This window comes from Lissotriton vulgaris, chromosome 12, assembly GCF_964263255.1.
Source record: "Lissotriton vulgaris chromosome 12, aLisVul1.2, whole genome shotgun sequence".
NCBI classification, from domain to species: domain Eukaryota; kingdom Metazoa; phylum Chordata; class Amphibia; order Caudata; family Salamandridae; genus Lissotriton; species Lissotriton vulgaris.
The window spans coordinates 12,157,085-12,182,453 of record NC_141700.1 but is presented as its reverse complement, the minus strand read 5'-3'; the positions used below and the strand labels follow the sequence as shown (position 1 = coordinate 12,182,453).

General features: G+C 49.0%; 1 protein-coding gene across 1 annotated transcript in view; it reads right to left on the bottom strand.

Annotated features, from left to right (window-relative positions):
* LOC147673045 (complement factor D-like) overlaps nt 1-25,369 on the bottom strand; it is a 48,970-nt gene that overhangs the window by 5,581 nt on the left and 18,020 nt on the right. The window contains exons 3-4 of the mRNA XM_086946724.1: nt 10,330-10,474; nt 4,412-4,669 (exon numbers count right to left, since the gene is read on the bottom strand). Coding sequence (XP_086802850.1) covers nt 4,412-4,669; nt 10,330-10,474 — 403 coding nt within the window. The remainder of the gene's footprint in view (nt 1-4,411; nt 4,670-10,329; nt 10,475-25,369) is intronic.

Below are 25,369 nucleotides of genomic sequence, written 5' to 3'. Positions count from 1 at the left end.
CCACTATGGAACATCTGCTCCCTGCAATCATGCTATTGCTATGCCTTTAGGTGACTGACAGACAATAACATGAAAAATAACATTTCATAGACAATTTAACATTCTACCTGCACATAATTTTCATTTTTCAAACAACTACAGCTTGTGAACATACTTTCAACACACAACACAGCATATACTACAAGACAATGAGCCCTAGTAGCAATAATACCTTCTACAACTCAGTGGCGGTGAGTGCAGAGTGGCGGTGAGTGCAGAGTGGCGGTGAGCGCAGAGTGGCGGTGAGCGCAGAGTGGCGGTGAGCGCAGAGTGGCGGTGAGCGCAGAGTGGCGGTGAGTGCAGAGTGGCGGTGACTGCAGAGTGGCGGTGACTGCAGAGTGGCGGTGACTGCAGAGTGGTGGTGAGTGCAGAGTGGCGGTGACTGCAGAGTGGCGGTGAGCGCAGAGTGGCGGTGACTGCAGAGTGGCGGTGAGTGCAGAGTGGCGGTGAGTGCAGAGTGGCGGTGACTGCAGAGTGGCGGTGACTGCAGAGTGGCGGTGAGCGCAGAGTGGCGGTAGGCGCAGAGTGGCGGTGAGCGCAGAGTGGCGGTGAGCGCAGAGTGGCGGTGAGTGCAGAGTGGCGGTGAGTGCAGAGTGGCGAGTGGCGGTGAGTGCAGAGTGGCGGTGAGTGCAGAGTGGCGGTGAGTGCAGAGTGGCGGTGAGTGCAGAGTGGCGGTGAGTGCAGAGTGGCAGTGTGCAGAGTGGCGGTGAGTGCAGAGTGGCGGTGAGTGCAGAGTGGCGGTGACTGCAGAGTGGCGGTGAGTGCAGAGTGGCGGTGAGTGCAGAGTGGGCAGTACTACCAGTACTACCACCATCAGTACTACCAGTACTACCAGTACTACCACTACTACAGCCACCAGTACTACCAGTACTACAGCCACCAGTACTACCAGTACCACCACCAACAGTACTACCACCACCACCAGTACTACCAGTAGCAGTACTACCACAACCAGTACCACTACCACCACTGGACTACCACCACCAGTACCGCTACCACCACCAGTACTACCACTAACAGTATTACAGGCAGCAGTAACACCACCACCAATGCTACTGCTACCAGTACCACCACCACCAGTACTCCCGCTACCAGTACCACCACCACCAGTACCACCACTACCAGTACTACCACCACCAGTACTACCACCAACATTACTACCATTACCAGTACCACCACCCCCAGTACTACCACTACTACCACTACCAGTACCACCACCAGTACTACCAGTACCACCACCACCAGTACTACCACTACCAGTACCACCACCACCAGTACTACCACTACCAGTACCATCACCAGTACTACCACCATCAGTACTACCAGTACTACCACTACTACAGCCACCAGTACTACCACTACTACACCCACCAGTACTACCACTACCACCACCAGTACTACCACCACCAGTACTCCCGCTACCAGTACCACCACCACCAGTACTCCCGCTACCAGTACCACCACCACCAATGCCACCACTACCAGTACTACCACCACCAGTACTACCACCAACATTACTACCATTATCAGTACCACCACCTCCAGTACTACCACTACTACCACTACCAGTACCACCACCAGTACTACCAGTACCACCACCACCAGTACTACCACTACCAGTACCACCACCACCAGTACTACCACTACCAGTACCACCACCATCACCAGTACTACCACCATCAGTACTACCAGTACTACCACTACTACAGCCACCAGTACTACCACTACTACACCCACCAGTACTACCACTACCACCACCAGTACTACCACCACCAGTACCACCACCACCAGTACTACCACTACCAGTACTACGGGCAGCAGTACCACCACCACTAGCACTACCACTACCGGTACCACCACCAGTACTACCACTACCAGTACCACCACCACCAGTACCACCACCACCAGTACCACCACTACCAGTACTACCACCAGCAGTACTACCACCAACAGTACTACCACTACCAGTACCACCAGTACTACCACTACCACTACCACCAGTAATACCAGTACTACCACCATCAATACTACCAGTACTACCACCACCAGTACTACCACTACTACAGCCACCAGTAATACCAGTACTACCACCATCAATACTACCAGTACTACCACCACCAGTACTACCACTACTACAGCCACCAGTACTACCACTACTACAGCCACCAGTACTACCACCACCACCAGTACTACCAGTACCACCACCACCAGTAATACCAGTACTACCACCATCAATACTACCAGTACTACCACCACCAGTACTACCACTACTACAGCCACCAGTACTACCACTACTACAGCCACCAGTACTACCACCACCACCAGTACTACCAGTACCACCACCACCAGTACTACCACTACCAGTACTACCACTACCAGTACTAGCAGTACCACAACCACCACCACTACTACCAGTACTACCACCATCAGTACTACCAGTACTAATACCACCAGAGTAGTGAGTAGAGTAGTGAGTAGAGTAGTGAGTAGAGTAGTGAGTAGAGTAGTGAGTAGAGTAGTGAGTGCAGAGTAGTGAGTAGAGTAGTGAGTAGTGAGTAGAGTAGTGAGTAGAGTAGTCAGTAGTGAGTGCAGAGTAGTGAGTAGTGAGTAGAGTAGTGAGTAGTGAGTAGAGTAGTGAGTAGTGAGTAGAGTAGTGAGTGCAGAGTAGTGAGTAGAGTAGTGAGTGGAGAGTAGTGAGTAGTGAGTAGTGAGTAGAGTAGTGAGTGCAGAGTAGTGAGTAGAGTAGTGAGTAGAGTAGAGTAGTGAGTAGTGAGCAGAGTAGTGAGTAGTGAGTAGAGTAGTGAGTGCAGAGTAGTGAGTAGTGAGTAGAGTAGTGAGTAGAGTAGTGAGTGCAGAGTAGTGAGTAGAGTAGTGAGTAGTGAGTAGAGTAGTGAGTAGTGTAGTGAGTAGTGTAGTGAGTAGTGAGTAGAGTAGTGAGTGCAGAGTAGTGAGTAGAGTAGTGAGTAGTGAGTAGTGAGTAGAGTAGTGAGTAGAGTAGTGAGTGCAGAGTAGTGAGTAGAGTAGTGAGTAGTGAGTAGAGTAGTGAGTAGTGAGTGCAGAGTAGTGAGTAGAGTAGTGAGTAGTGAGTAGAGTAGTGAGTGCAGAGTAGTGAGTGTAGAGTAGTGAGTAGTGAGTAGAGTAGTGAGTAGAGTAGTGAGGTGAGTAGTGAGTAGTGAGTGCAGAGTAGTGAGTGCAGAGTAGTGAGTAGTGAGTAGAGTAGTGAGTAGAGTAGTGAGGTCAGTAGAGTAGTGAGTAAAGTAGTGAGTGCAGAGTAGTGAGTAGAGAAGTGAGTAGTGAGTAGTGAGTAGTGAGGAGTAGAGTAGTGAGTAGTGAGTGGCGAGTAGTGAGTGGCGAGTAGAGTAGTGAGTAGAGTAGTGAGTAGTGAGTAGTGAGTAGAGTAGTGAGTAGTGAGTAGAGTAGTGAGTAGAGTAGTGAGGTGAGTAGACTAGTGAGTAAAGTAGTGAGTGCAAAGTAGTGAGTAGAGAAGTGAGTAGTGAGTAGTGAGTAGTGAGTAGAGTAGTGAGTAGAGTAGTGAGTGCAGAGTAGTGAGTAGTGAGTAGAGTAGTGAGTAGTGAGTAGAGTAGTGAGTAGAGCAGTGAGTAGAAAGTAGAGTAGTGAGTAGTGAGTAGAGTAGTGAGTGGAGAGTAGTGAGTAGTGAGTAGAGTAGTGAGTGCAGAGTAGTGAGTGCAGAGTAGTGAGTAGAGTAGTGAGTAGTGAGTAGAGTAGTGAGTAGAGTCGTGAGTAGTGAGTAGTGAGTGCAGAGTAGTGAGTAGAGTAGTGAGTAGAGTAGTGAGTAGTGAGTGCAGAGTAGTGAGTGCAGAGTAGTGAGTGCAGAGTAGTGAGTAGAGTAGTGAGTAGAGTAGTGAGTAGTGAGTGCAGAGTAGTGAGTAGAGTAGTGAGTAGAGTAGTGAGTAGAGTAGAGAGTAGTGAGTAGAGTAGAGTAGTGAGTAGGACATCACAGGCAGCAGCTGTGCAAGCTTCTTACACTCACAAGGAGACCACAGGCAGCAGAGGTGCAAGCTTCTCACACTCACAAGAAGGACATCACAGGCAGTAACGGTGCAATATTCTCACACTCACAAGGAGATCACTGGCAGTACACACCACATGAACACACTCCATAACACATAGCAACAATACATTGGCATTTACAATGCCATTAACTCAAACTCAAATAAATCCGAGCCCGATTGCATTTCTAATGCATGTTCTAACTGGCAACAATACCCATCCACTAAGATACCTTGGGGTACTCTTGGCTTTAGGGCACCATAGGTACACAAATACCAGATATTATCAAGCGACTCGTGCCCTTGAAACCTAAGATCAGGCGGAGGGATATCTCCCTAGAGCACAGACGCTGCCACCTCACCTCGCAGGAATCCTTGCGCCGGCCGCCGGCGCACAGCATGTTCTTAGTGATCTCGTTGTCATATTGGTCCCTGCGGTTGCACGTGTCACGGCTGATGATTGGCACCTCCACCTGATGCATCTTGTCGGGCCTCTTCCCGGTTAAGCTGATCATGCCCCACCCGGCCACGCGACATTCGGTGCCCTCCGCCACGTCGACATCCTCTCGTTCAATCGGGAACACCTGCACATCTGGGCCCAGAACCACCGTCTCGTTCAGCTAGAGGGGGTGAGAGTAACGGGAGAGGGGCTCATTGGGAGAAAAGAAGAGGTGAGGAACAAGTGTAACCTATGAGTGAAGAGTCACCTTCCGCTCCTTAAACCTCAACGCCTCCGTGTGGTGCACGTGGCACCAGTAGAGCACATATCTTATAGGAATATATGATGTTACAACGGAAACAATTACAACGCATGTTTTTACAACGTGGTTTTTACATCGCAACTACCATTACATTGCATGATATTACAAGGCATGCCATTACAACGCATTTTAAAAACTACCATTACAACGCATTCCATTACAATGCATATCATTACAGCGCATAATACTAGGCATGGGCGGATTTTGCGGATTGGCAATCCGCGAATTTGCGTATTTGCGTATTTGCGGATTGCGAAAATCCGCAAAATCCGCGAATCCTCGCGGATTATTTTTTTGTGTGTTCGCATGGGTTTCTGCAAGTTCGCGAGGGTTTTGTACAATTTCGCAAATTGCGAAATTGTACAAAACGCTTGCGAACTTGCAGAAACCCGTGCGAACACAATGTGCCCAGTAGGGTATGTGCCTCTTGTGTGTAAAAGGTCAGAGAAAGATCAGTTCAGCAGATGAAGAGAAAGAAGGTCCTGGTCACAGGAACAGCACGGGTATTGCACTCGTGAAAGTCAAGGATGCAAAGTCTATCCAGCATCACAGCTGATTTTCCACGGTAGATTTGGGAAGAAGGCACACCTGTCCAGCCTCGACGACGCTCACGATTGTTTTTGGGCTAATGAATGAGTCACTGAATTTGAGCATCAACTAGTTCGAGCGACCATGTGTGTGTTACTATGCAAGCGCAGGGGTCCCTTGAGTGGTCAATCAGCTGATTTTCCACGGTAGATTTCAGAAGAAAGCAGACCTGTGCCCAGCCTACTCATGCAACTATTTTACAATGGCGCCAGCAAGCTGCCAGCGCCGTTGTAAAATAGTTACAAAGTTAGCTTGCACAGGAAGCACTCAGATAAAATAAAGCAGCACCTGCTTCGTTTTATCTAGTGGTTCCTGTGCAAGCTAACTTTGTAACTATTTTACAACAGCGCTGGCAGCTTGCTGGCGCCATTGTAAAATAGTTACATGAGTGGGGGTTCAACTTTTGAACCCGTTACGTCCGCGGATTTTTTTTTGCGGATTTTGCGGGAAATCCGCAAAATTCGCGGATTGCGGATTGCTCAAAAATCCGCAAAATCCGCGGGCGTAACGGATTTCCCGCTCACCCCTACATAATACTTTTAGGGCAGCACTAGGGTAAGTGCTGGCTAGTGTATTGGTAAAAATTACTATTCCCACTCCAGTGAGTGCAGCAGTAGGGAAAGTGTTGGATATTTTAGGGGTAAACATTACTATTCCCATCTACCCCAAAACCCATACCCACCATTAAACAAAAAAATCTCTATTAATTACCTTATAATGTGTTGTAATGGCATATGTTGTGATGATATGCGTTGTAATGGCATGCGTTGTAGTGACATGAATCGTATTGGCATGCGGTGTAATGGCATGCGATGTAAAGGCAGTTGCGTTGTAACAGCTGCGTTGTAAAAGCAGTGCAATGTAATGACTGAGTTGTAATGGAGGTTTCCCATCTAAGAGCCCATACTCAGTCTATGCCAGTCAACATGAAGCAGCCAATGAGTGAAGAGCTCACGTGCCACAACCGGCATGTGTCAAAGAGGGCCCATCACGTGCCAGTGCAAGCTCCAAGCGCCAGGCCCGCGACCTCTGCAGCCTCTGCAGACCATCGCTGCCCCCCCTGACGCTGGCCCACATTACTCCTTTCTCATTGACATACTCCACCAGCATCCTCCTTGGCCCAGTGGGTCCCACATGTGGAACTGTGTCCTGAGTCCTGAATGGCAGTGACCCCAAATCCGTGACAGAGGCCACAGCACCAGACGCACTTCGATTAGTGAGGCATATTTCCATACGGCAAGTCGGTGACACATGGTGCCACTAACCCTGTTCAACGCAAGCCAGTGACACGTGGTTCCACTAACGCTGTTCAATGAAAGCCAGTGACACGTGGTGCCACTAACCCTGTTCAATGCAAGCCGGTGACACAGGTGGGCTCTAACACTGTTCAACGCAAGCCGGTGACACTCGGTGAATGGCCCATGCTGACCGCTGCCTCAGACCTACACTGCGGTAAAGTACGTCACACACATTTTTAAATTCAGCCTTGATTCATTTATGGCAAATTCGAAGTCGTTGTACAGGCCTCATCTCAGACTGCACCCCTTCCAGGCCCGGTGCCACTGAGTCTGTTTCCCGAGTCTCCCGACACATCCAGTTTGGACTCGGGCGACTGAGTCCATGGACTTGGGTTCGTCGTTGCCATCATGTCAGTGATACTGTCTCCGTGGTGAAAACGATGCCATGGCAATCACTCCTCAATTTGCTGCTTCCGGATAGCCGCCACCCTCTGCATCATGCCCTGGAGGGCACCTTCCACTGTCCGCCACCTGCACCTCAGACATATATGAGGACCCCCCCAGGTCACATGGCCCATCTGACTGCACCGCAAGTCCCCGCCCGTGGTGGTGGGCCTGTTCCGGCCGCAGTGCACCCATGGCCACTGAATCTGTGCTGGTCAAGTCCAGGACCCCTTCTCCTGATGTATTGGATGACCTCTGTGACAGTGGTATTGGGGTCATCAACGCCATGTGTCTGTGACCCTGCGCTGACCGCTGCCCCAGGCCTACACTGCGGTCCACTAGGTCACACATGTGGAACTGTGTCTTGGGTAGGATGTGGAGGGGTCCACACCATTGAACATGCCTCATTGCAGTCGGCATCACTAACAGCACTGGTGCCACTAACTCCGTGCGCAATGTGTCATGGGGCCTTTATGGGTGTATGGTCATGTCCTTTACGATGTAAGCTGTTGTCGATTTCTGACTGCACCAGGCAGCCCTTGCCGGCTGGTGTGCACACACCCCACACACATCCAGCACATGTGCCACTCAGTATGTGTGCCTGATAATAAATGTGGCCGTGCGCACCTGCATGTAGCCATTCACACCATCTGAGCAAGTGTGTCCGTGTAGTCATTTTGTCAGCATGATGGCCACTTGCTCCGCAACCTCATCGTGTGCTGTCATCATTGGATGTTACCATGTCACGTCAGCGTTGGCAGTGACCCTGGACCTGTTGCTGCGCACGCACCCCCCTGCATGACAAGCGGCGTGTGCTGGTCTGGCGTACGTCAGGTCATTGCAGGGGTGTGCTGATTAGGCAGGAGCAGCAGGGCGCGGCTCGTACCTGGCCTCGTGCAGGAAGTGCGGTAAGTGTGTCTCTGTGTTGGGGTGTATTCGCCACCAGGACCACAGTAGTCGATGTTGCAATGTAGCATGCACCATGAGGGTGGGTCCGCACAGACGGGGACATGTAGGAGTGCAGCGCACACAAGTGAGGGGGCTTGTGGGAGGGAGGGGGAGCTATGGGGCAATGTAACACACAGAGGGGCCGCTCATGTGCCACGTGCTGGGCATACCATCCAAGAATCCCAGGGTCACAGACATCCCACCACACCCACGACAGGCCTCTGTACATCTCCTGTATGCATTCAGATGGTGAAGTTATTGTAGGGATGAAAGGTCCTTTGCACTATCAGGCGGTAGCACATCTGCAGCTCAGAGCAGGAACTTGCATGTGGCCAGCACCCCCTGGCAGATACGAGAGCATTGGCTTGTGACTCCCACACTACTCACTGCCCGACGTGGGACCAATGTGTATATATCCCACACGCAGGAGTCCTTGGTCGCAGTCAGCGTGCGTGAAATGGCCCTTACACGTACCCCCACACCAACCCAGGCCTGCACCCCTAGCACGCAGACACTGGTCATTGCACCGGGCTGTGCCATTCCATCCACAGGTTTGACGCTGGGCAAGCCAGTGCCGCTGCGAGCAGAGCCACTGATGCAATGGAAGACCATCCCGGACACATGCTCGACTCCAGTCATGTGGAGGTGTACCGTGCACGACTGCTGCATGTCCTTGGGGCACTGCTCTTGGCAGTGCTGCGGATAAATTACCGGCTGCGCTTCCGCCTTGCGGAAGTCACCTGCGTTCAGCCTGTGTTGCATTGTCGCTCGTGCATATTCGAGTGGTCCATGGATGTCTGCCTCTCCCAAGTAACAGTAGCTGACCTGGATTTCGACGTGTGTGCCCCCTGTTGGCACACGACCAGGAGTGTCACTGTGATGCCCGTTTGTGGAATGCATGGCTGTTTGGCGTGCAGGCTAGGAAATGGGGCTGCGAGATTGAACAAGTCGTAATGTGCAGTGCGCACATTGGGCCACTACCCGATTGGGCTTTGGTACACATTGGGTTGAGTGGTTGGTGTCAGCACATCTGTCCGAGTCAGCTGATGGATTACGTCGACGACAGGTTGGATGTGTTGGTCGATGATCGCTCATTGGAGCGTTTGGCCAACTCTGCTGCACTCACATTTATGGTCGAGTGACAAGGTACCTGCAGCCACGACTGGATGTGACCCATTGCACGTGCCCCGACGCCTGTTTGCAGGTGGTGGATTTGGTTACATGTCCCAGGACGACAGTGGACATGGCTGCATTGTCCTGGACACATGATCCCCGATCGGACAACCAATGCGGGTTGGCACTGGCTTGTGTTGGTGGTGGACTCCTCTGAGGTGGCCATGGGCGCTTTCCTACATTCTTCATTCAGGCATGCTGCTGCATTGGTTTGCATCTCGTGGCACTTTTCTTGGCCGTACTGACACACACTTGTCGATAAAGTTTGCGCACTTTCACTTGTCTTCAACTGTGTTGTGTCTTGATTTGTATGCCAATGTGTGTGTCACAGACTCTCTGGCTCCCTGCCATACGTGCATTTCTACCCCATCAGGACTGTGGGTTTGTACTTGTGCATTCTCGTGTCCCCTTTAGGTGCTTTGTCAGGTGCGTATGGCTGTTTCCGGCCACAGGCAGGTGCACTTGTGTCCTGTGTTTGTTTGTGCAAATGTTGGTGTTTGTGCCAGATTGTGTTCGATGTTGGGGTGTTCTGCTTCCTATGAGTGTGTGCTGCATTGTGTGTGGGATGTCCCTTCAGCTCTGATTTGGCTCACCCTTCTCTATTTCGGGCAGTGTGGTTTTCACTTCTGTGTGTGTCGTGGGCCTGGCGGTGCTTATCCCTGCTTTCCTCATCGCGGATGGGCTCATCATATGTTTTTCAGCGTTGGGGCTTGTGTTTTTATCCCCATCGCGGTGGCTGTTTGGCAGACATTGGCAGTGTTTTCTGTGAACTATCGCATGGTACCGCAATGTTGTAAATTCCACGTTAACACAGGGTTATTTTCCCGCAATCAGCTGCGATGTGTAAAGGTGCGTTAGCATTTTTCTTTGGTGATATTTAGCACACGTTCTTGTGAATATAACTCTAGGCCTGTTATCTCGGAAAACAGTCTTAGTATCACATGGAAAGGGTAGAGAAGGACTACTAAGCCACTTTCTTTTTTACAATTATTAAAAATACAGGAGTGTGGTATTTATGCAATTAATATGAAATACAAATTGTTTTTATATAATAGAAAATCTGAGTATCTCAGAGGTCGTTGCTTTGCTTTGGATTGCTTATCTTGCTTAAGTGTCCGCAAGACTTACCTGAATCAAGAGGATGTCGTTGTGGTTGTTGGCTGTGGTGTAGTTAGGGTGGGCGACCAGCTTCCGGATCTGGAAGTACTGTTTGGAGGGCTCTGGCTCGGTGAGGGAGTGCGCCCCCAGGAGGACGCGAAGTCTGGAAGAATAACTGTTCAAGGGAAAGAGAATGTGTCAGCAATGGAATGAGCCTCAGAATCTGAACCAGAGCCAGCTTTCGCTCAACCTCTATCCGGGAACTCAGTTGTATCCACCATCCCTCTCACATAATCCCTTGTCTATGACATCAGCAGCATACAGAGTGCCCCTCAGCCACCATCACTCACAGGACCCTTCATCGCTGACCTCAGCAGCATACAGAGTGCCCCTCAGCCACCATCACTCACAGGACCCTTCATCGCTGACCTCAGCAGCATACAGAGTGCCCCTCAGCTACCACCACCCTCACATAATCCCTTATCGATGACCTCCGCAGCATACAGAGTGCCCCTCAGCCACCATCACTCTCACATAATCCCTTATCTATGACCTCAGCAGCATACAGAGCGCCCCTCAGCCACCATCACTCTCACATAATCCCTTATCGATGACCTCAGCAGCATACAGAGTGCCCCTCAGCCACCATCACTCTCACATAATCACTTATCTATGACCTCAGCATCACACAGAGTGCCCCTCAGCTACCACCACTCTCACATAATCCCTTATCGATGACCTCCGCGGCATACAGAGTGCCCCTCAGCCACCATAACTCTCACATAATCCCTTATCTATGACCTCAGCAGCATACAGAGTGCCCCTCAGCCACCATCACTCTCACATAATCCCTTATCGTTGACCTCAGCAGCATACAGAGTGCCCCTCAGCCACCATCACTCTCACATAACCCTTTATCGATGAGCTCAGCAGCATACAGAGTGCCCCTCAGCCACCATCACTCTCACATAACCCTTCATCGATGACCTCAGCAGCATACGAGTGCCCCTCAGCCACCATCACTCTCACATAACCCTTCATCGATGACCTCAGCAGCAGACAGAGTGCCCCTCAGTCACCATCACTCTCACATAACCCTTCATCGCTGACCTCAGCAGCATACAGAGTGCCCCTCAGTCACCATCACTCTCACATACTCCCTTATCTATTACATCAGCAGCATACAGAGTGCCCATCAGTCACCATCACTCTCACATAACCCTTCATCGCTGACCTCAGCAGCATACAGAGTGCCCCTCAGTCACCATCACTCTCACATACTCCCTTATCTATGACATCAGCAGCATACAGATTGCCCATCAGTCACCATCACTCTCACATAACCCTTCATCGCTGACCTCAGCAGACAGAGTGCCAATCAGCCACCATCACTCTCAAATAACCCTTCATCGATGACCTCAGCAGACAGTGTGCCCATCAGCCACCATCACTCTCACATAACCCTTCATCGATGACCTCAGCAGCATACAGAGTGCCCCTCAGCCACCATCACTCTCATATAATCCCTTATCGATGACCTCAGCAGCATACAGAGTGCCCCTCAGCCACCATCACTCTCACATCACCCTTCATCGATGAACTCAGCAGCATACAGAGTGCCCCTCAGTCACCATCACTCTCACATACTCCCTTATCTATTACATCAGCAGCACACAGAGTGCCCCTCAGCCACCATCACTCTCACATACTCCCTTATCTATGACATCAGCAGCTCACAGAGTGCCCCTCAGCCATCATCACTCTCACATACTCCCTTATCTATGACATCAGCAGCACACAGAGTGCCCCTCAGCCACCATCACTCTCACATAACCCTTCATCACTGACCTCAGCAGTATACAGAGTGCCCCTCAGCCACCATCACTCTCACATAATCCCTTATCTATGACATCAGCATCATACAGAGTGCCCCTCAGCCACCTTCACTCTCACATAATCTATCATCTATGACCTCAGCAGCATACAGAGTGCCCCTCAGCCACCATCACTCTCACATAACCCTTCATCGATGACCTCAGCAGCATACAGAGTGCCCCTCAGCCACCATCACTCTCACATAACCCTTCATCGATGACCTCAGCAGCATACAGAGTGCCCCTCAGCCACCATCACTCTCACATAACCCTCCATCGATGACCTCAGCAGCAGAGAGATTGCCCCTCAGTCACCATCACTCTCACATAACCCTTCATATATGACCTCAACAGCACACAGAGTGCCCCTCAGTCACCATCACTCACATAACCCTTCATCGCTGACCTCAGCAGCATACAGAGTGCCCCTCAGCCACCTTCACTCTCACATAATCTATCATCTATGACCTCAGCACCATACAGAGTGCCCCTCAGCCACCATCACTCTCACATAATCCCTTGTCGATGACCTCAGCAGCATGCAGAGTGCCCCTCAGCCACCATCACTATCACATAACCCTTCCTCGATGACCTCAGCAGCATACAGAGTGCCCCTCAGTCACCATCACTCTCACATAATCCCTTATCTATGACATCAGCAGCATACAGAGTGCCCCTCAGCCACCTTCACTCTCACATAATCTATCATCTATGACCTCAGCAGCATACAGAGTGCCCCTCAGCCACCATCACTCTCACATAATCCCTTGTCGATGACCTCAGCAGCATACAGAGTGCCCCTCAGCCACCATTACTCTCACATAATCCCTTGTTGATGACCTCAGCAGCATACAGAGCGCCCCTCAGCCACCATCACTCTCACATAATTCCTTGTCGATGACCTCAGCAGCATACAGAGTGCCCCTCAGCCACCATCACTCTCACATAATCCCTTGTCGATGACCTCAGCAGCATACAGATTGCCCCTCAGCCACCATTACTCTCACATAATCCCTTGTCGATGACCTCAGCAGCATACAGAGTGCCCCTCAGCCACCATCACTCTCACATAATCCCTTGTCGATGACCTCAGCAGCATACAGAGTGCCCCTCAGCCACCATCACTCTCACATAACCCTTTATCGATGACCTCAGCAGCATACAGAGTGCCCCTCAGCCACCATCACTCTCACATAACCCTTCATCGATGACCTCAGCAGCAGAGAGAGTGCCCCTCAGTCACCATCACTCTCACATAATCCCTTATCTATGACATCAGCAGCATACAGAGTGCCCCTCAGCCACCTTCACTCTCACATAATCTATCATCTATGATCTCAGCAGCATACAGAGTGCCCCTCAGCCACCATCACTCTCACATAATCCCTTGTCGATGACCTCAAAAGCATACAGAGTGCCCCTCAGCAACCATCACTCTCACATAACCCTTTATCGATGACCTCAGCAGCATACAGAGTGCCCCTCAGCCACCATCACTCTCACATAACCCTTCATCGATGACCTCAGCAGCAGAGAGAGTGCCCCTTAGTCACCATCACTCTCACATAATCCCTTGTCGATGACCTCAGCAGACAGAGTGCCCCTCAGCCACCATCACTCTCACATAATCCCTTGTCGATTACCTCAGCAGCATACAGAGTGCCCCTCAACCACCATCACTCTCACATAATCCCTTGTCGATGACCTCAGCAGCATACAGAGGGCCCCTCAGCCACCATCACTCTCACATAATCCCTTATCGATGACCTCAGCAACATACAGAGTGCCCCTCAGCCACCATCACTATCACATAACCCTTCATCGATGACCTCAGCAGCATAGAGAGTGCCCCTCAGCCACCTTAACTCTCACATAATCTATCATCTATGACCTCAGCAGCATACAGAGTGCCCCTTAGCCACCATCAGTCTCACATAATCCCTTGTCGATGACCTCAGCGGCATACAGAGTGCCCCTCAGCCACCATCACTCTCACATAATCCCTTGTTGACCTCAGCAGCATATTGAGTGCCCCTCAGCCACAATCACTGTCACATAATCCCTTATCGATGACCTCAGCAACATAGAGTGCCCCTCAGCCACCATCACTATCACATAACCCTTCATCGATGACCTCAGCAGCATACAGAGTGCCCCTCAGTCACCATCACTCTCACATAATCCCTTATCGATGACCTCAGCAGCATACAGAGTGCCCATCAGTCACCATCACTCTCACATAACCCTTCATCGCTGATCTCAGCAGCATACAGAGTGCTCCTCAGCCACCATCACTCTCACATAATCCCTTATTGATGACCTCAGCAGCATACAGAGTGCCCCTCAGCCACCTTCACTCTCAAATAACCCTTCATCGATGACCTCAGCAGCATACGAGTGCCCCTCAGCCACCATCACTCTCACATAACCCTTCATCGATGACCTCAGCAGCATACGAGTGTCCCTCAGTCACCATCACTCTCACATAACCCTTCATCGATGAGCTCAGCAGCATACAGAGTGCCCCTCAGTCACCATCACTCTCACATACTCCCTTATCTATGACATCAGCAGCACACAGAGTGCCCCTCAGCCACCATCACTCTCACATAACCCTTCATCGATGACCTCAGCAGCATACAGAGTGCCCCTCAGCCACCATCACTCTCACATAACCCTTCATCTATGACCTCAGCAGCATACGAGTGCCCCTCAGTCATCATCACTCTCACATAATCCCTTATCGATGACCTCAGCAGCACACAGAGTGCCCCTCAGCCACCATCACTCTCAAATAACCCTTCATCGATGACCTCAGCAGCATACAGAGTGCCCCTCAGCCACCATCACTCTCAAATAACCCATCATCGAAGACCTCAGCAGCATACGAGTGCCCCTCAGCCACCATCACTCTCACATAATCCCTTATCGATGACCTCAGCAGCACACAGAGTGCCCCTCAGCCACCATCACTCTCAAATAACCCTTCATCGATGACCTCAGCAGCATACAGAGTGCCCCTCAGCCACCATCACTCTCACATAATCCCTTATCGATGACCTCAGCAGCACACAGAGTGCCCCTCAGCCACCATCACTCTCAAATAACCCTTCATCGATGACCTCAGCAGCATACAGAGTGCCCCTCAGTCACCATCACTCTCACATGACCCTTCATCGATGACCTCAGCAGCATACAGAGTGCCCATCAGTCACCATCACTCTCACATAACCCTTCATCGATTACCTCTGCAGCATACGAGTGCCCCTCAGTCACCATCACTCTCACATAACCCTTTATCGATGAGCTCAGCAGCATACAGAGTGCCCCTCAGCCACCATCACTCTCAAATAACCCTTCATCGATGAGCTCAGCAGCATACGAGTGCCCCTCAGCCACCATCACTCTCACATAACCCTTCATCTATGACCTCAGCAGCATACGAGTGCCCCTCAGTCACCATCACTCTCACATAACCCTTCATCGATGAGCTCAGCAGCATACAGAGTGCCCCTCAGCCACCATCACTCTCACATAATCCCTTATCGATGACCTCCGCGGCATACAGAGTGCCCCTCAGCCACCATAACTCTCACATAATCCCTTATCTATGACCTCAGCAGCATACAGAGTGCCCCTCAGCCACCATCACTCTCACATAATCCCTTATCGATGACCTCAGCAGCATACAGAGTGCCCCTCAGCCACCATCACTCTCACATAATCCCTTATCATACAGAGTGCCCCTCAGCCACCATCACTCTCACATAACCCTTCATCGATGACCTCAGCAGCATACGAGTGCCCCTCAGCCACCATCACTCTCACATAACCCTTCATCGATGACCTCAGCAGCAGACAGAGTGCCCCTCAGTCACCATCACTCTCACATAACCCTTCATCGCTGACCTCAGCAGCATACAGAGTGCCCCTCAGTCACCATCACTCTCACATACTCCCTTATCTATTACATCAGCAGCATACAGAGTGCCCATCAGTCACCATCACTCTCACATAACCCTTCATCGCTGACCTCAGCAGCATACAGAGTGCCCCTCAGTCACCATCACTCTCACATACTCCCTTATCTATGACATCAGCAGCATACAGATTGCCCATCAGTCACCATCACTCTCACATAACCCTTCATCGCTGACCTCAGCAGACAGAGTGCCAATCAGCCACCATCACTCTCAAATAACCCTTCATCGATGACCTCAGCAGACAGTGTGCCCATCAGCCACCATCACTCTCACATAACCCTTCATCGATGACCTCAGCAGCATACAGAGTGCCCCTCAGCCACCATCACTCTCATATAATCCCTTATCGATGACCTCAGCAGCATACAGAGTGCCCCTCAGCCACCATCACTCTCACATCACCCTTCATCGATGAACTCAGCAGCATACAGAGTGCCCCTCAGTCACCATCACTCTCACATACTCCCTTATCTATTACATCAGCAGCACACAGAGTGCCCCTCAGCCACCATCACTCTCACATACTCCCTTATCTATGACATCAGCAGCTCACAGAGTGCCCCTCAGCCATCATCACTCTCACATACTCCCTTATCTATGACATCAGCAGCACACAGAGTGCCCCTCAGCCACCATCACTCTCACATAACCCTTCATCACTGACCTCAGCAGTATACAGAGTGCCCCTCAGCCACCATCACTCTCACATAATCCCTTATCTATGACATCAGCATCATACAGAGTGCCCCTCAGCCACCATCACTCTCACATAACCCTTCATCGATGACCTCAGCAGCATACAGAGTGCCCCTCAGCCACCATCACGCTCACATAACCCTTAATCGATGACCTCAGCAGCATACAGAGTGCCCCTCAGCCACCATCACTCTCACATAACCCTCCATCGATGACCTCAGCAGCAGAGAGATTGCCCCTCAGTCACCATCACTCTCACATAACCCTTCATATATGACCTCAACAGCACACAGAGTGCCCCTCAGTCACCATCACTCACATAACCCTTCATCGCTGACCTCAGCAGCATACAGAGTGCCCCTCAGCCACCTTCACTCTCACATAATCTATCATCTATGACCTCAGCACCATACAGAGTGCCCCTCAGCCACCATCACTCTCACATAATCCCTTGTCGATGACCTCAGCAGCATGCAGAGTGCCCCTCAGCCACCATCACTATCACATAACCCTTCCTCGATGACCTCAGCAGCATACAGAGTGCCCCTCAGTCACCATCACTCTCACATAATCCCTTATCTATGACATCAGCAGCATACAGAGTGCCCCTCAGCCACCTTCACTCTCACATAATCTATCATCTATGACCTCAGCAGCATACAGAGTGCCCCTCAGCCACCATCACTCTCACATAATCCCTTGTCGATGACCTCAGCAGCATACAGAGTGCCCCTCAGCCACCATTACTCTCACATAATCCCTTGTCGATGACCTCAGCAGCATACAGAGCGCCCCTCAGCCACCATCACTCTCACATAATTCCTTGTCGATGACCTCAGCAGCATACAGAGTGCCCCTCAGCCACCATCACTCTCACATAATCCCTTGTCGATGACCTCAGCAGCATACAGATTGCCCCTCAGCCACCATTACTCTCACATAATCCCTTGTCGATGACCTCAGCAGCATACAGAGTGCCCCTCAGCCACCATCACTCTCACATAATCCCTTGTCGATGACCTCAGCAGCATACAGAGTGCCCCTCAGCCACCATCACTCTCACATAACCCTTTATCGATGACCTCAGCAGCATACAGAGTGCCCCTCAGCCACCATCACTCTCACATAACCCTTCATCGATGACCTCAGCAGCAGAGAGAGTGCCCCTCAGTCACCATCACTCTCACATAATCCCTTATCTATGACATCAGCAGCATACAGAGTGCCCCTCAGCCACCTTCACTCTCACATAATCTATCATCTATGATCTCAGCAGCATACAGAGTGCCCCTCAGCCACCATCACTCTCACATAATCCCTTGTCGATGACCTCAAAAGCATACAGAGTGCCCCTCAGCAACCATCACTCTCACATAACCCTTTATCGATGACCTCAGCAGCATACAGAGTGCCCCTCAGCCACCATCACTCTCACATAACCCTTCATCGATGACCTCAGCAGCAGAGAGAGTGCCCCTTAGTCACCATCACTCTCACATAATCCCTTGTCGATGACCTCAGCAGACAGAGTGCCCCTCAGCCACCATCACTCTCACATAATCCCTTGTCGATTACCTCAGCAGCATACAGAGTGCCCCTCAACCACCATCACTCTCACATAATCCCTTGTCGATGACCTCAGCAGCATACAGAGGGCCCCTCAGCCACCATCACTCTCACATAATCCCTTATCGATGACCTCAGCAACATACAGAGTGCCCCTCAGCCACCATCACTATCACATAACCCTTCATCGATGACCTCAGCAGCATAGAGAGTGCCCCTCAGTCACCATCACTCTCACATAATCCCTTATCTATGACATCAGCAGCATACAGAGTGCCCCTCAGCCACCTTAACTCTCACATAATCTATCATCTATGACCTCAGCAGCATACAGAGTGCCCCTCAGCCACCATCAGTCTCACATAATCCCTTGTCGATGACCTCAGCGGCATACAGAGTGCCCCTCAGCCACCATCACTCTCACATAATCCCTTGTTGACCTCAGCAGCATATTGAGTGCCCCTCAGCCACAATCACTGTCACATAATCCCTTATCGATGACCTCAGCAACATAGAGTGCCCCTCAGCCACCATCACTATCACATAACCCTTCATCGATGACCTCAGCAGCATACAGAGTGCCCCTCAGTCACCATCACTCTCACATAATCCCTTATCGATGACCTCAGCAGCATACAGAGTGCCCATCAGTCACCATCACTCTCACATAACCCTTCATCGCTGATCTCAGCAGCATACAGAGTGCCCCTCAGCCACCATCACTCTCACATAATCCCTTATTGATGACCTCAGCAGCATACAGAGTGCCCCTCAGCCACCTTCACTCTCAAATAACCCTTCATCGATGACCTCAGCAGCATACGAGTGCCCCTCAGCCACCATCACTCTCACATAACCCTTCATCGATGACCTCAGCAGCATACGAGTGTCCCTCAGTCACCATCACTCTCACATAACCCTTCATCGATGAGCTCAGCAGCATACAGAGTGCCCCTCAGTCACCATCACTCTCACATACTCCCTTATCTATGACATCAGCAGCACACAGAGTGCCCCTCAGCCACCATCACTCTCACATAACCCTTCATCGATGACCTCAGCAGCATACAGAGTGCCCCTCAGCCACCATCACTCTCACATAACCCTTCATCTATGACCTCAGCAGCATACGAGTGCCCCTCAGTCATCATCACTCTCACATAATCCCTTATCGATGACCTCAGCAGCACACAGAGTGCCCCTCAGCCACCATCACTCTCAAATAACCCTTCATCGATGACCTCAGCAGCATACAGAGTGCCCCTCAGCCACCATCACTCTCAAATAACCCATCATCGAAGACCTCAGCAGCATACGAGTGCCCCTCAGCCACCATCACTCTCACATAATCCCTTATCGATGACCTCAGCAGCACACAGAGTGCCCCTCAGCCACCATCACTCTCAAATAACCCTTCATCGATGACCTCAGCAGCATACAGAGTGCCCCTCAGCCACCATCACTCTCACATAATCCCTTATCGATGACCTCAGCAGCACACAGAGTGCCCCTCAGCCACCATCACTCTCAAATAACCCTTCATCGATGACCTCAGCAGCATACAGAGTGCCCCTCAGTCACCATCACTCTCACATGACCCTTCATCGATGACCTCAGCAGCATACAGAGTGCCCATCAGTCACCATCACTCTCACATAACCCTTCATCGATTACCTCTGCAGCATACGAGTGCCCCTCAGTCACCATCACTCTCACATAACCCTTTATCGATGAGCTCAGCAGCATACAGAGTGCCCCTCAGCCACCATCACTCTCAAATAACCCTTCATCGATGAGCTCAGCAGCATACGAGTGCCCCTCAGCCACCATCACTCTCACATAACCCTTCATCTATGACCTCAGCAGCATACGAGTGCCCCTCAGTCACCATCACTCTCACATAACCCTTCATCGATGAGCTCAGCAGCATACAGAGTGCCCCTCAGCCACCATCACTCTCAAATAACCCTTCATCGATGAGCTCAGCAGCATACGAGTGCCCCTCAGCCACCATCACTCTCACATAATCCCTTATCGATGACCTCAGCAGCATACAGAGTACCCCTCAGTCACCATAACTCTCACATAACCCTTCATCGATGACCTCAGCAGCATACAGAGTGCCCCTCAGCCACCATCACTCTCACATAACCCTTCATCGATGACCTCAGCAGCATACAGAGTGCCCCTCAGCCACCATCACTCTCACATAGGGCCATATGTATCAAGCAAATTCGCATTCGCAAAGGCCGAAATTCGCAGAATTTCAGCCTTTGCAAATGCGAATTTGCTAAATGGTATGTATGAAGCAAAATCTGGTGCAAAACAAGGAATCGCAAAATTTGCGATTCCTTATTTTGCAATTGCATTTAAGGAAACGCAAATTTTGCGATTCCTTAAATGCAATGTATTCAGCCAAAAAAAATGCAAATTGTCCTTAAGGAATCGCAAATTACCACCAACTTCAAGTTGGTGGTAAGTTGCGAATTTCGTGAAAAATGCACATTTTTGCATTTTTCAAAGTGCCATGTGACTTACATACATGCCCCCTTGAAATTATTCTTAATTTGCGATTCTCAAATTGCGAATCGCAAATTGAGATTAACTTCCCATTCATTCCTATGGGCCTCCTGGCCCATAGAAATGAATGGGAAAGTATTCCTTAATTGCGATTCACAATTTGCGAATCGCAATTAAGGAATAGTAAGAATTTGCACAAAAAAATGCGAATTTGTACATACATACCAATTTGCGATTCTGAAATAGCGATTTCTTATACATCGCTATTTCAGATATGCAAATCAGCTTGATGATACATATGGCCCCTAATCCATTATCGATGACCTCATGGGACGGCACCATGAGGTGTGTGCGGGTATCACACGGTATTCATTACAGGACCTGTGATTGCTGTAGGATGTTCATTGCAGGTCAGCTCGGGTATGATTGAGCCTTCATTACAAGTGTTTGGGTGGGACCAAATGGTGTATATTACAGGTGTGAGAGAATGTTCGGCCTTCACTACAGGTGAGTAAGAGTATTGTACTGTGTCCCTTAAAGGTGTGTGTGTTAGTATGGGATGCTGAATACAGGTATGTGTGATTATTGTAGGACGGTCATTACAGGTATGATGGGGCCTTATTTGCAACAGTATGAGAGCACAGGGCCTTATTCACTAAAGGCGAGCGCGATTACTACAGGATGTTCACTACATGTGCACTGAGTGTTAGACAGGGCCTTCCTGAGGCCTGAGGTGCTGGAGGGTACAACAGTGTGTGTATATGTATATATATATATATATATCCAAATGAATTTGCGACAAGGGGAGCGCCCTTCCAAGCGGGTCGGGGCTTTTTGACGATGTCACTACCTTCAATATTCCATATGAAGAATCTTGCCAAACTTGCAGCACAACAAAAGCCCTGCATTTGGAAAACAGGTGAGATTTGATTTTTACTCATAGCAGGCTTGCCAGGTAGTGCAGCAGAATGCGTTTCAACCAAAAAAAGGTCTTAATCATATGCAGCACCGGGCTGCAAGGGAGGACACAATGTGCAAACATTATATTTACAAATCATTGTAAAGGTTTTACTTTAAATCTAGTGTTTGTACAATGTGTCTTCCCTTGCTATTTACTATCCCAGCATATTTAAGTTGAGAACAGCTGGTGCTTGGAGCTGCATATAATTAAGACCTTTTTTAGGTTAAAACGAGTTATGCTGTACTACCTGGCTCGCCTGTTTTCCGAATGGAGGGCTTTTATTGTGCTGCAAGTTTGCCATGATTCTTCATATGGAAAATATATATATACTGATCCAGTACTTAAACCCCAACTTTCAGAAGCGCCTGTTGTTACCTTCAGGAAGGGCCCCTCACTTAAGTCCCATATCTGCCATGACTTCCCAGAACTCAGGAAGAAACAGGAATGGATGAAATCCAGATCAGGTTTGAAACGCTGCACCTCCTGCAGGGCCTGTAAATTTGGTAAAAGTACACGGCAGTATTACACGCCGTTTAGTCCTGACCCAATTCAGATCATGGGTCAATACAATTGCAAAACGGAATTTGCTATCTATGTTCTAACTTGCACATGCGCGTTGAGATATGTCGGGAGTACACGACAGCCGGTGCATGTTAGAATTCTTCAGCACTTACGAGCCATCGTAAATAATGACTCAGCTTACCCGGTGGCCAGGCACTTCAGGGCTGTTCATAACAATAATTTGGAGTGCCTGTTTTACTATGTTATCTCTGCAATAGAAAAACCAAGAAGGGGCGGAGATAGGGTTAAGATGCTGAGAAGAATGGAATCTCATTACATTCTTGAGCTGGATAGCAGATCCCCTAATGGACTTAATAATGCAGAGGATCTACATGTGTTTCTGTAATGAAGTCCTGTACTGGCCTGTTTACTAAATTGCTTTGGCAAAAGAGTCTCGGTGGGCCGCCGCCCATCCCCATATGAGTAATTTTAAAATCTCCTTGTTTCGTCTATGCACTTAATTCTTTTTCCCGGTATTGATAGTGATTCACAGTGGTTTGAAACTATATCATTTTAGATTATTATTCTTTTTGGGTAACACTAGTTTTTTGAGGACATAGACAATAGGCACTTTATGTTTTCCCTAAAATATATTATAAAATCGGATATGCGACATTAGTAGTTCGTGGTTTTCTATACTATGGAGTCCTTGCCCTATAAATATGCTGCTATGAGTCATATGTTTACAAACAGCGTGGATTTGCACATAATAGGAATAGATGCAATACGAGATGTTTACAATATTGCGTATTTTGCACAAATAATTGCTATTTGATTGCATCTATATAGACATGGATTATAAACTATGCACTATGCACTTTATTGCGTACTTTTGCACTGTGATATCGATCTATATGCTGGGGCATTCACTGTTAGTATTTGGTATAATGAAATACAGGCATTTTATGCATTGATTTCTTTTCCACTATTTTTATGAACTACACATTTTTTTATTGTCGCATTATGTTTGGATTTTAACCATGAAATGTACCTTATTTCCGATATATAAATTTGTAAATGTTTGGAAAACAGACTACAAGATGAAGCATTGGTAGTTTGTCCTCACTTTCAGTAATCACGTGGTACTAAGCAAAAAAACGAAAAAAAATGCACTTTCACTGTGATGCACAGGGTATTTAAATGTGGCCATTTCCAACACTGACTGTCTGTGAGCAAGGGCGGATGCCCGAAACGCGTCAGATTGTTTGGTTCAGCTCGTAAATAAACTTATGCCTGTAAAAAAGCTGTAATGAATCTGTGTGATTTCCTGGGTCGCTGCGGTTGGAGCCTGGGAGGTTGCACTTGTTGGATATATATATATATATTACCCACTGCGATTGCCAGTAGGTAGTTTTAGTTGGGACCATTTTTCCATAGGAAAAGCGTTTTTTGATTTGGCTATATCTTTGCCATCATTTGACGAATCTCCACAAAATTTCCCCCAAAAAGGTGCCCCGGTGAATCTTGTACATCGAAAGTCTATGCTAATCCAAAATAAGTGTTACTGGCTTTTATAGCCGTCTATATCCATCTTATTAAAAAAGTTTTAAGAAAGGCATGCACGCAAATCTAACAGAACAGTATTTTGGACTTTATGCATGGGTCTGAGCTGAAGGAAAGAGAATCAATAGCATTTTACAGTAATGAAATTTCTATTTTTTATGCACTTACGTGCGTGAGTGGGTATATGAGAGGTTGTATAGGGGTGTGTGAGTGCTTCTGTGGATGATAACATCAGTGATGTCATTTGAGATGACATCAGTGATGTCACTGACATGTCACGAGTAATGTAATATGTGAGGTCATAAGCAGTGCATTGGGGGAGCACAAGTTATAGTTAGCTCAGGTAACTCTAACTGCTGAATTTCACTGGCTTTGTAAGATTTGGTTTTTGCAGTGAATATATATGCATGGGTGGGTATTGGGATTGGGTGGTAGAATTATTTTTAGGGTTTAGGACTGGGTAGGGCTAAAAGGTGATAAGCGAGTTGTTAGGCTTTAGGGGTAGATACGGGTATATGCTGGTAAAGGTGTTTTTAGGGCTTAGGGGTGGTTGAAGGTATTGGGTGGTAGGCGTGTTTATAGGGTTTAGGGGTGGGTCAGGGTATTGGTGGTAAGGGTTTTTTTTACTGTTTAGGGGTGGACAGGAGTATGAGATGATAAAGGTAAATAAAATAAGCATTGGCAAAGCCAATAGGTTTTTCCTACAAGAGATTTTGCAAGCACACCACAATTGCTGAGCAGGCGAAAACTAAAAATGGGGAGGTTTGGGGGGTATATATATATATATATATTTCACGTACCTTATACATACTAACCATGCGCTGTAAAGCCATGCGTGGCAAAGGCATATGCATGGTAAAGGCTTCCGTTGTAACAGCAATGCGTGTTAATGGCACTGCATGGTAATGGATGCGTGGTAAAAGGCATGCGCTGTAAATGCATACAACTGCGAGTATTGCATGCTGCTCATTACAAGTGTATTTGATTATGACAAGAAGTTCAGTACAGGGGTTGGGGGTACTGTATGGTGTGTAAGGCATGAAGGTAATAGCCATCATTGGAGGTGTGTGAGGGTATTACAACTGCTTCATATCAGGAGATCATAATGCCTTTGATGTGTGAGGGTATTATAACTGCTTCATGTGAGGGGATCACAGAGTCTTTGGCACTGGTGTGGAGGGCATTATAACTCTTTCATGTGACACAGGTGTGCAAGTATTGTAAATCTTTCATATGAGGGTGTCACAGGGCATCTGACACAGGTGCATGAGGGTATTGCAACTCCTTCATGTGAGGGTATCACAAAGCCTTTGACACAGGTGTGTGAGGTTATTATAACTCCTTCATATGAGGGGATCACAGGACATTTAACAGGTGTGCGAGGGTATTATAACTCCTTCCTTTGA